Consider the following 13,205-nt stretch of genomic DNA (forward strand, 5'->3'; position numbering starts at 1 on the left):
GCCGCGCAATAATATCTACCTCGTTGCGTGAATTCGTAACATCCGGAATATACATTTTTTTCTCTTATTTTCATGATATCTTCTTCACCTACGATTGATTTTCCGTGAATGGGTGGGCGTCAAATATATAGAAGGATTAGAAAATAGAAGGCTCAAAACATTCAATTTTCAAAGCTTGAAATTCCATCTTACAGGATGTTACACTGAGAAAAATTTTTCATTTGTTACAGTAACTGGAAAAATTCATTAGAACAGGTATCGTTAAAAAAACTGTTTGAATATTGTTGGGATTACGAAAAACGAGGAACACGTAACCATTTTGCGCTATTATTGATCTTTTTTTGCTAATTGCAATGCAAAATTAGTTTGTTCGGTTTACTATACTTTTTTGGTTAAATGAGGCTTTAACGTCTATTTATCGTTGCACAAACATTGCATTTTCGCAACAGTTACAAGAAAATATAGCAACAGTGATCGTAACGAGAAAGAATAAAACAGCTACAATACTAATTTTCATTTTGTACCTAGGACTATATTTTTCGTTCGTGGTAAAAATTGAAAATAGTTAAGGACTCAGCGGTAACCGGATAAAAATTTCTGTCAGTGTATAATGTAGAAAGTATTGATACAGAAAAGTCAAAACGTAGAAACGTCAAAGTATAGAAAACTAAAATGTGTTTTGATTTGGATTTCTGTCATTTAGTCTTGACAACATTTTGACGTTACTTTTCACCCTACCCATCCTGAATACAGAGAAGTTACGGAGAATTTATTGTATAAAGCTTGAGAAAAAAATGTGACGGAAAAATCAGTGATATTTATGTGCTTGTCTTACCTCTGCAAGGGACGTTGTGGAGCGGCCTGAGGGCACCATGGATTTGTCTCGCCATTGCATGGGACGACAAGACCACATGGTGCCTCGGAACCGCGTCTATACTCCGCAATGAACCAACCATAGCATGATCCAGGCTTGGCCAGATGCCGTGATCTGGAATCAGAAGAAAAGCTAAAGGTTACGAAAGTCTATCGCTCTTCAAACGCGTATTTTGTTCCCATAATTCATTCGGTTCCATCAAAAAATTTAATCCAAGTTCGACAGAAAATGTGTTTAACCATGGAATCGATATTATTTAGTTAAGAAAATCGTTTCGACTAATCAGCGAGCAGAAAAAATGGAATAAAGTTTCCAAAATAGTGATAAAATTCCAAAAGAAATCACAGCAAGTATCGTAATGTCACTGCAAACATTTGAAAAACTTGGATTAAAGGTACGAAAGTTTCGTGATACGTTTTTTATGGGTGAGGAACTTTTCCGATTCAAGCACAATGACTTTTGGATTGGCTTTACTTGCAACAAGTACCCTGAAGTTCATAAAAGGTGAACAACAATTTGGACTTATCGAAACCAAACAACGGGTTGTTTTTTTCTACAGTAAAGGTGTGTAATTTCCTCAAGGAAAGGTTTTATTTACTTTTTAGCACTCGCTGGAAATTGTTTACCTCTTTTGTACACATCGGACCTCTTTCATCCAATTTCCATCATATTTTTCTGACCAACAAAAATTTTCTCTTTTTCACGAAAATTTTTTTTCATCGAACAAATTGTCAGAACATTTCTATATCTTATACAGTTTATTGCTACTTTATACTATTTTGTGTAATTCTCAACTTTTTTATCCGATTAAAGTTTTTTGTTTCTCACGAATCTTCCAGCTATAATTTTTAAAAGACTTCATTGCACGAATCGAATGTTTTATAATCTGTACGTAGGTTTCCTATGAGATGTTTGAGGTAATTCCCAATTACTATTTGCTGCCATTTTCTACTTTGTCGGTGAACTTTTAAAATCAATCTGTGCTGTCAGTTTGTTTTTTCACTATTCTGCAAAGACGGTAACTTGACGAGACATTTAAAGTATGTTCTTCTTTATTCAAACAGAGTTTAGGTACACTTAAAAAATAGCTTCATTAGCTATTATTCAAATATTCTCATCACTTTGCACTGTTTCCTATTGTTTTCTTTTACCTTTTCAAGAACCACTACTTTTGTTTACAGACGTGATAAATAAATTTTTTTTATAACAGAGTCGGGTAAAATAATATAAGCCGTGTAGTATTTAGTCAAAGTTGACAGATTGATTTTTTTTCCGTTTAATTAAGAATCCCAAATAAGATATAATCATCTGAAGGGTGACAGGAAGTAAATGCATGAATAATTGAACCAAAGCAGCCATACAAAGAAATTTAGTTTATGCACTAATTTTTTGCAAATTCGTAAGCTTTATAAGGGAACGTGGGGCAGGACGAACCCCCTTAGCCGCTAATTAATTATTGTTGGTGGCTCTTGAGCACCAGGCACAAGTTGTTTTCATCTATCTCGTCAAATTCATAATTATATTGCCATAATATCAACAAAAAAAAAATTCCGAGTCACGACGGACAACCTCCAAAAAATGATACAAAAATGTTCTAGTGTATTTTTTCCAATAACTCTCCATCCTTCGATTCTACCTGTATACAATGAATCATTTGATTATCTATCTATCAATATATGTGAGACCAAACAAATTACAAGCCTCTAATATCTCAATGCTTCAAAAAAATGTATTTTTTTTTGTCAAAATTTTTCAGGGGATCCGTCATGCCCCACGTTAAATATATATATATATTATATATCGTACATATAAGTGACCGAAAGGAGTGAGCGATCCCCGAACGAACAGCGCTGCATCTCGTGGCTTCCACCATGATCATTAACCGGTTTGAGCGAGGGGACAGAGACGTTGACAGAGGCAAGGGTTTCCCTCCGAGGTAGAATTGTTGGACTCTCTCTGACGTTTCCTTGCTTTAAATATACCTATGTATAAAAGCTGGAGCTCAACCGACCTACGCGACCATCCCTTCTTCCCTTTCGCGGTAATTAAGGGAAAATTCACGTTTCTGCTGTAGACAGTGACGTATACCTTACATACATTCAAATATATACGGGTAACATGCGCACAGAGTGCTATGCTAGTTTTCAACCCTATCGAATTCGCATAGAAATCTCCCCCTCCTATGAAATTCTTCAACTTTGTGACAAAATTTGAAATTTCATATCACAGAAAACTTGAATACGAACTTTCCGTGGGAAATTTTCAAAGCACCATGGAAATTCCCCGTAAAAAATTCCAATTTATTTTACGTAAAGTTTTATACCAGTTGTATATTAAAAGCTACATCTGGATCATTCTGGAACCCTATGAAATTTCTACAGAAGTCCCATGAAATTTCATACACAAACTTACGATAATAATTTTTGGAACTCTCTGGAGACCCTATAGAAAATCCCCGTAAAACATTCTCAAATCTCATAAAAAATTTTAAACATCCCCCATAAGAATGCCCTGAACCCCGTGGAAAATTTAAGACACTGTGAAAAATTCTACTGGCAGTTTCTCGAAAGAAGTAGATTCTTTTGAAAACTATTTTTGATACAGTAAATTGAATCGGGGCAAAAATTAATCTAACAACGATTTATACAACGATATGAACACGTTTTTACAGCAGTTTCCTGTTTCTTTTTAATTTCAAACTTTTTCGTTAGTTATCTCAATTAAAACTTTCTTCCATCAGAGGCCAGGCACAAGAAAAACGCGTGAAAAAAATAAGGGCCTCGAAGTATTCAAAAAGTATATTGTATTCTCCGGTTTTACTCCATTATGGTCATGTAGTACTACTACCCTTACCGACGGAGCAAACTCACCGTTTTTTTTCCTATCTATCTATCTAAATATATTATATAAAAATGAATGTCTGTCAGTCTATCTGTCTATTTATCCCGTATGAATTCCTATACCATTAATCCGATTGCGATGAAACTTTGGCGAGCTGTTTTGCGCACCGCCGCGAAGTTTTCTGCGTTATGAGAATTTTTTATTTTTACTCGTTCGTCCCGTAAAAAATGAGCATTCAATTGTTTGTCCCGTATAATGCGTTTCTCACGCGCGAGAATGTTTCTGAATTGGTTCAACCATTTTACAATAGGTGGCGCGTGAGTCGCTCGAACAAACGAGCGTGTTGCATGTCGGTGGTTAGGTTAAATTCGGTTGTAGGTTAGGTCATTAAATTCGAAACGGGTCGAAGCCGCGACGGAGGTTGCTAGTATTAAATAAACAAACGAACGGAAATGGTTTAAATTTCTACAGTGCATCGCTCTTTTGTAGCGGAATTCATGCAACTTACTCATATTCAGCCCAAGTTCATTCCCAAGTGCGCTCAGTTGATAGTGAGAGCATCATTTATTCACGAAAATATTGTAATTTCTGGTTCTCGTTTAGCGATAGCAATATCGCATGAAAACAGTTTCACCATAGCTCATATTACCGATTGTAAAATTACCCCCTACAGATCCGAAGCTCCAACTACTGATTTCAATGACCAGATCTTAAAATCTTAACATGAAAGCTGTCCCTTTACAGTTGCCAGGCGTTTTTATCCTTAGCTGAAGTACAAAAAAGAATTACAACAAATTTTCAGGGGTGCTCATTTTGCCCGTCCCTTTCCTATATGTACACATTGTCCGACTTATCGATGGAGTATTTGTAGATGATAAGTCGAATAAATCAGATGGGTTTCATGCCTTACATACTTATGTATCAAACTTGCTAAATTATACTTTTGTAATTCCATTTTCATACGCAATACCCGAACCGACCCTTCGCCTCACTTTTTAAATTATTATTACGATACTTTGTGCTGCTGCTGTTATTATTACTATGATTTTAATTTTTTATTAAAATTACAACTTTCCTCCGTAACTTGAGGTAGCGTTGAATTTCAAGTGACGTCAACTCGATCGATGTCCGATATATTTTTTCACTCGAATTGCTCAAACTTTGGATCGAATATACGTCATTTTGTGTTCGATAAAAAAGGAAGATAGATTTTTTTTTCACTGCAACAGTGAAAATAATTTTTATTCAAGAATTCGACGTACAGAAGCTTTGATCTCGAATTTCACTTTAAAATGCAATATCATCGGGCCGTTTTTCGACAAATTATGTTCGTAGTATCGGTGAGATGAATATAATATGAAACCCAAAATTGGAGAATTATCTTTCAGCGTGAGATGCTCGAAATGCGTGATATTATATACGTGTATGTATATAATAATCAAGTGAATTCTCCATTATTATTTCCGTTCCTGCCACTTCGTGACGCTGAAGTCTAACGCCGTTATACTCGTAGGTACATGAATAATTAACGAGACAGGAGATGCGAGTGGGAGCGTGACGATCACACCAAAGTAGACTGTACGCTATCGCGTTGAGCTGAGAGGCGCTCATTAAAATAAATAAGAATGTTATAAAAATCATTCTTAAATAAAAAATAAAACTATATAAATTAACCCCTAAAAATATTAAAACAAATAATATTCTTATAAATAAAATTATTGAATATTCAGATAAACAAATTAATGAAAATCCTACTCCTCTATACCAGAATATCCGAGCTTTGGATTACGAAAGTTTCATTGATTTGTCTCACCGGTGATAAATTTCTAGCCAGAATATGCGTAGAATGAAATTATAACGGCAATTTCTTCGATTTTGCAGGAGCAATTTCAAGGTATTCAGCACTTTTTTATTGTATCCCGCGAATTATTGGGATGTCTTGTTACCAAGATTCTTGAATTTTACAAAAACCAAAATTCGGCTCATTAAGAAAGTCATTTTTTTTTTTTTTAATTTTTATTTCTAGCCTTGTCGCTGAATTCAAATTTCGAATCCATTCGACAATATTTGAATTTTAAAATTTTGAAAACTAACTTATTACTTTTCATTTTATAATCTGTTTTTATGTAATGTAAGGATTTGACAACTATGACCAGAATGAACTCCGATTCTGAATGACCTACTTAGTTTAGGAATGATTCTAATTCGTTCGCATCCATATCAGTCTTTTGGATATAACGATTTCGGCTTTATTTTTGAAAAGAGCAAGCTGAAATAATAACAGAGCATTAAGAAATCTTTAACCTATCTTGATCAATAATAAATGAACTGCTTTTTATCATTACTGGATTCACAACATCAAATTTGCAATTTTGGATTTGATATCAATCACAGGGTGAAAAATAAAAAATTCATTTTATTATAGCCATATTGAATTGAACACACATGATTTTGAATTCCCGACAAAACACTTTGAAAATTTTTCAAAATTATCTCGAAATACTTCACATACTTCGGTTTTCGTGAGGACAGAATCAAATTTTCATGATTTTACTCTCGCATTCGCACGTTTTGACTATCAATTTCGCACACAAGACACTTCGAGTATCATCTGTTTTCACCTACATAAAACGAAAAATCTTTATTACCTTAGTTTGGACCTCGTCAAAAATGCGTTATTGCGTATAAAAAGTTCTTGTGGAGCGAGCTGAAGAAAGTTTCGAGTAAAAAAGTTATCGCTGTTATAACACCGCTCACGTACAACATCTTAACGGAAGATACAAAGTCGAAGAGATAAAATTTATCAAGCTCAAGCTTTCATTTAATCTCATTTCAGCCTATTTCGTTCCGAAAATCGAGAAACACAATCTTGCAAACTGAATTGGATGAAAAAACAGCTATTGATCCAAGAGATGGTATTTCGGTGCGAATAGATGCGAAGTGTGACTTGAAATTGAATTTAGTACACGTAGTTCTTTGCGCTTCACCTCCGTGTTTTTCCCCCATTTTTTTTTTTAAGGGTTACCCTCTTCAAAGTCCCGTCGTTAAAAGCTTGGGAATACCCCGGTTTACTTTCATCTATTTCGGCGAGGGAAATAGATTTTCCACTCGATTGGCAATCGGTCGCCAAAAAGGTTTACTAAGCAATTACGCCCTTTCGGTCCGCTAGGGTTGCCGGTTTTTAAATTACACTGTTTCTCGCTTCTCCAATGCTCAAATATCAATATCACCAGGCACGCGTCGTTCACAATTTATACCGATATCGTTATTGAAAAAGTTTTTCACTCGATAAACAACCGAGAAGATAAATCACCTATTTTTTGTAAACACAGGATATTTGTTCTTCCCGCTTAATCGATTTTCTTCGTACTCGTATTTCTTTATGTAATAAAAATCTGTTGACTCGAAATGATCTTTGAAGTTTGGAAAGAATTCATTGCAAGTATTAGTCTTTTGAAGTAAATCATCTTTGCAGTCTGTTCTTATCTCGATGTCTGAATTCTTCTCTCTTTCCTTTTTTCTTTTTTTTTTTATCCTGGAGCAACATGAATTATTCCTGTCACACTTTGGTGTCTCGAGGTCGAACAGTGACGGTCAAAGTTTCTGATTCTTACCTGTGCTGACCATGGCGACAGACTTCCAACGAAAATGTACAAGAATTTCAGCCAAAGTTTGTGCGATCGCCGGAAGTGAAGGAGATAGTCTGATAACCGAGGATACGTCTGTCTCTTCCACAGTTCTCTGAAAAATGAAACAACGTTAACGAGAATTCAAGAAAACTTTCAAGTCCGTGAGAGATAAATTTTGTCGTTAATAATTCAAATGGTGGGACATTCGGGTTCTTATTATTGAACGGATAAAATCGTCCAGAATTTATTCGCTTCTAACGGAGCGTTACAGCAGATCAGAAGCATCTAGCGGAATAAATGATGAAATTTGATTTTCAGTCTTTTGGAATGTTGTTATTATAATTTCAAATCGTGAAAAATCCTATAATTCAATGACGAAAATATCAAAGGATCAAAAACTTCGGTGAAAGTTTTGCTCCTGGTTATCTTAAAGCTCTTACAAATTAACTTGAGCAAACGTTGAAGGGAGAAAAACGAAAAAGATAAAGTGTGGGCAGAAAGTGTCGAGCTTCAAGTGGAAGTTTAGAAAAGTATAATTACAGGAGAACTGGTGTTCTTAACACCGAAAACTTCGCCGCTTTTGGTAAAAGTTAACCAGAGAACTCGAAATTTATCAAACTTAATAAAAGTTTCGTAATTTCTCAAGAATCCTATATTTAAAATTATTTAGCTCCCTAATCATTTCCCGAGAATTAATTATAAAATCTTATGTATCAGTGGCTTCTATTTATCCTTATATAATATGTAAGCCATAAGGTATGACGAAAAAAAAACAAAAAAAAAATTGAAACGATCGATTTTCGAGGAGTTTAAATTGTTTAACCAGATTTACAGAATTATAACTTTCGTTTTGTGTACTCCTGACGATCCCGAATCCATTTGTTCATTAAGATTTCGTATGTATCGATAATTTTGATCTAAGACTAAAAAATTTTCGCTTACACTCATTGTGAAGTCTGATAATAAGTTCGCCAGAATAGCAGATCAATCTTTTTTATAAGCTAGCATGGGCATGAAAAATATTTTACATCCGACTTATATTCGTTATTTTTCTATTTTTTTTCTTCATCTTAATTCAGTGATTCTGACAATTTGAGCTTTCGACCAAGCTTGATCAATGAAACTTCAGGATCGTACGTAAGATTTCTGAAAAGAAGAACGAATCGCGAGTCACTATTTTTGGAGAGCAGTGAGCAATGTAAAAAAGCTTCGGAAGCTTGAGCGAGCCTGAAAAGCTTCGTAACTCCGTGCCGAGTTCGGAGTTATCCATCATCGGATAGGCAATACGTTCGACCTTGTCAAAGCGCTGATCTCTCACAGAGCTCTGACAATGAATGGATCGACTGGCACCGGGTTTGAACAGATATGAAAGCTTGGCTCTGAAAGCGTCAGCGAACGAGCCGTGGATCCGTTTACCAACATTATATCTACGCCACGCAGGAATTCCTTCAGCCCTTGACAATGTAACAGGAAACGATTAGCCCATGTATAGCTTTGAGCGGCTTGCATTGTATCGGCGCCAGCTTACACTCAATAAAAAATACGAGCAATTTCCGTGGGAAGAATAAACTCCGTGCCCATATTCGTTGATGCTCTTCAATGATACTTTAACGTATTTACAAATTCATGAGAGTCTCACGTAAGTCACGGATAGGAGCCCGTAGCGGTGTTGTGCATAAAAAATAAGGGTGGATGGAGTGAAACTGAAATTTCTCTATCGCCTATATCGTAAAAGTTATTATATGACAAAGTTGGCTACTACGTAGGCTGTAAAGTAGCCTATTTACTTGTTGGAATCGTGAAACACTTTTACTTAGAATCGGTTAGAAGTCGTATCGAATCGCTCGAAGCCATTTGAAATCACTTAGAATCGCTTTGAGCAACTTATAAATCGTTTAAATCTATTTGAAACCACTTTAAAACGATTTGTATTCATTTTCAAACTAGTTCAAATAATTTATAGCAATTGAAAACTTATTTAAAAATCTTTGAATGAGTTTGAAATTTCTTGAAATCGTCTGAAAATGACATAGAAACTGTCATAAAATCCTTGGAATTACCTTCAGGCAGTGTAAAATAAGTTTGTAACTGCTTAAAACCGTTTGAAATCAATTCTCACTTGATCTGTAGTTGAATATTTTTTCCGTATCTCCGATTTATCCAGAATTCGGGAACTGAAAGTTCTTGAGGTCCCTCATCGCGAACCTGAACTCAAAATTTGTGATTTCAAAATGGTGGATAGAATATGTCCGATGCAAATGAAGATAGTAATTTGATTTGAACGAAACTTTGCAACCAGTATTTTTTGAGAATGATGATTACGGGTTTGAAGTTGAAAACCGAAAATTCGAAATAGCAGATTCAGATAGTCAAACATTCCAAATTACCGAATTTTTACTTTGGGGACATTATGAAATTTCTCAAAAAACCTTCGGATACCAAATTTTGTCCGAGTAAAGTAATTTCTCGAACTTCACATCGCTAAATTCGATCCACCATTTTAAATTCCTAAATTTCGACCTGAAAATCCACAAATTATGAGTAACGGCAGATAAAAACAAATGCGTGGAGCTTTTTATTCACAGATCAAGTGACAAACGATTTCGCACCGTTTAAAGCTGTTTGAAAATTATTCCAAGCAGATTAAAACTAAATTCAAATAGTTCAAAATGATTCCTAAGTAGTTCGAAGCGGGTTCAAGTGATTCTAAATGTGGGATCCATGTCGTAGCTTTTTTTCGTAATTTCAATATGCTCGATTTTCTTATTTTAACAGATTTTTTCGTAGTTCGCGATTATAATGGTTCGATGCAAACACTCGATGTACACTTGGTGACGATGAATCTGAGACGGCTTATTTTTTACACTAGACAGTTATGTTGGCAACGCAGAGAAACCTACAGCGCCATAGCCGGCCGAGCGCGAAACAAACTCAATCTCAATAAACATAACATAACCTACGACCGTCGAATCTAACCTTAGAATACGTGTCAATCCAACAAGTCATCATCGCCGCGGTATTTTAAGGTTAGATTCGACGGTCATGGGTTATGTTATGTTTATTGAGATTGAGTTTGTTGCGCGCTCGGCCGACTGTGGCGCTGTAGGTTTCTCTGCGTTGCCAACATAACTGTCTAGTGTAAAAAATAAGCCGTCTCAGATTCGCTGTCCCCAATTGTACGTCTATCGCGTAGTAGAATTGACAAGAAGCATCGATTTCTGGGCAACCAGCCTCACGAAAGGCTGTCCAACCCTTCCACGTCCTCGGCAACGTCTTGACCCGTCGTAATTTGAGGTGATCTTGTCCCTGAAACCTGACTGCTGGTAATTATCAAACCGCCGAGCTGTTAGACTGGGGCCATTATCGTGAGTAGGTGGTTTTCCACCCACCCCCGGTTAAATTCCAGGAACTCAGTTACCCAGGGCGTAAATCCGTGTCTCATTAATTAAAGTGTAGTCATTCATGAGTAACGCGGGGATCTCTGGCTAAACATATATTTTCCACGCAGTGTTAAATAGCGGACGAAAGTGCGGAAGGACGGAGGAGAGAAAAACTGGCAAGACGGGAACGGTCGAGTCTCTCGGTGAGAAAACAAGAGAGATAAGAGCGGGAAAAAAGAGAGAGGGATCAGAGACGGCGACTCATCCTCCGACCCTTACGGGTTAAATAAGGAAGTTTGCTCGTCGGCTGGCATTAAACTAGGTCGACCCTGACGCGGGAGTTGAATATTTCTCCAAAGTTTCCACGGGGGAAAAAAGGGATATCAGAAATGCGGAGATTAGTTACGCCGGGTTATTAACTCACCTTCGTTCAATTAACAAACTCAATTTCTCCTCGTCACGGGTCACAAGCGTTATACAAATCGGTAAGAAAAAAATAAAAGCATGTTGATATTGTGACTAAAAACAATCTGCATCAACGTTTAATCAATTTTTTACGTAGCAATCACTCCTTTCCAAAGATAGAGAAGAAAGATTTCGAAATTCCATCGAATCCTTGAATTCAGAATATTTCATAAAAGCCACAAACGTAATTGATCAGATCGTTCTTTTTTTGTTTTTTTTTTTTTTTTTACCAAAAACATCGGACCGATGTTTTTTGATACTTTATAATTATTCAAAATTCTTGAATCTTCGTTTTTTCTTCTTCGCTTCGTAACAAGACACGTAATTATCTCATTTGATGTATTTGTCAAGAAGATAAAAAAGCAAATGCAAAGTAAAAAAAAAAAAATAAAAAATACACACGGACACAATCGAAAAGTTCGTGGATTAAAAAGTTTTATATAGAGAAAGTTGTATATTCTCATTTCTGGATTCTGAAAAATTGTCGAAACCAAGAACGCGGGTGCGTCATCTTCGCTGTGAAATACGTTGTACGGTGAATAGAAAATGTGGAACTTTACTCACCAGCGGACAGGTCCACGTAATCAGTGGCTTGTCCCAGAGGTCGGCAAGCCTGGCGGCAACTTCGCACGTGTCTGGTTCTACGGTTGCGATCAGAGCCCGGGTGGTGTTGCGTCCCAGGGCGTTGACGAGTGCACCAAGCCCTCGGGAGCGAGTCTCGCAGGTGACTGTGAGTCGAGAACAAAAAAGAGGAAACGTTTCGTAAGACGAACCGACGCAAAATGATGTAGAATTTACGCCGAATGAGAGATGCTTTTGCGTGATTAAATTTCCGTTGAAAATTTTTTTACATTTCCCCAGCGTCTCGATTCGTCAAGAAAATATTTCCGAAATTCACAACGATACAATGACACTGGAATTGAAAAATTTATTTGGATATTTGAGCCTTTGAGGGAAAAGTATAACCAAATTTTCAGGGACATGATGTCTCAATGTTCCAGGAACGATCATTGTTATTTCTCACGCAGTTATTTGCGAGGAATACGATAATAATGAAAAAAAAAAAACGTAAAAATAAAATTTGACTTTTTTGAAATTTTTTGTTTCTTTTGTTTCTCTCCACCAAATTCGGGAATCGTTAAATCCACCCGTAGAAGTTTGATAAACATCATTTTACATTCGTTAAGAAATAGATGACTCGAAAAATCAATTTTTACTATTTTTGATGCACGTTTGAAAAAAAAAAGATAATTGTCTTTTGCTTGAAAAGTACCCTGTTTACAGAAACATTCCGATATTTTACACGATAAGTATAAATACGATTCTATTACCAATCGCTCACAAGAATAGTAATTTGTTAAGCAGAAAACGATGTTCATTTTTTGGAAAATATGCTTCGAAAACAGTAAAAATTTGTTTTCCGAGTCGATCATTTTTTACCAAAAGAAAAATTATGTTCATGAAACTTGTACGGATTAATTTATCGATACTCCAATTTGGTCAAGAAAAAAAATTCGGAAGGGGCCAAACTTTATTTTTATAATTTTCATTCTATCACCATCGAATTCCTCGTAAAAAAAAAAAACTGCTCAAGAAATAAATTTATCATCCCGTAGTTGTCCAATTTTTTTTTTTTTTTTTTGGTTCAAATATATAGATTTAAAATAACAACTATTATGACCGTCCCGACAAAAGCCACGCATGGTGAATAAAATGCTCGATACTTTACCGACGCTCTTTTCTGCGTAATTAAAAAATTAATTCCAGGGTTCCTACCGTAATATATTTAATTAATTTTAACATTGACGAAATATCGAAGCGTGAAAAGTAATTTTTGAGTGAATAAAGCTGTTGCGAATTTTTTGCGTCACCGCGGGTTGCCAATTTTACCTCGACTTTGTGAACCAAGAAATTCCGAATGCAAATTGTGTGATTTATATGAAAATCGAGCGTTTGGGGTTTCTGGGGTCGCTGATTACGAATCTAATCTCGAAACTACGGAGCTTGGAACGATGG

General features: G+C 35.9%; 1 protein-coding gene across 1 annotated transcript in view; it reads right to left on the minus strand.

The window, feature by feature from the left end:
* LOC124305144 (retinal guanylyl cyclase 2) overlaps positions 1-13,205 on the minus strand; it is a 139,258-nt gene that overhangs the window by 29,282 nt on the left and 96,771 nt on the right. The window contains exons 5-7 of the mRNA XM_046764224.1: positions 11,754-11,917; positions 7,330-7,456; positions 836-988 (exon numbers count right to left, since the gene is read on the minus strand). Coding sequence (XP_046620180.1) covers positions 836-988; positions 7,330-7,456; positions 11,754-11,917 — 444 coding nt within the window. The remainder of the gene's footprint in view (positions 1-835; positions 989-7,329; positions 7,457-11,753; positions 11,918-13,205) is intronic.

Source organism: Neodiprion virginianus, chromosome 5 (assembly GCF_021901495.1).
Source record: "Neodiprion virginianus isolate iyNeoVirg1 chromosome 5, iyNeoVirg1.1, whole genome shotgun sequence".
Taxonomy (NCBI): Eukaryota; Metazoa; Arthropoda; class Insecta; order Hymenoptera; family Diprionidae; genus Neodiprion; species Neodiprion virginianus.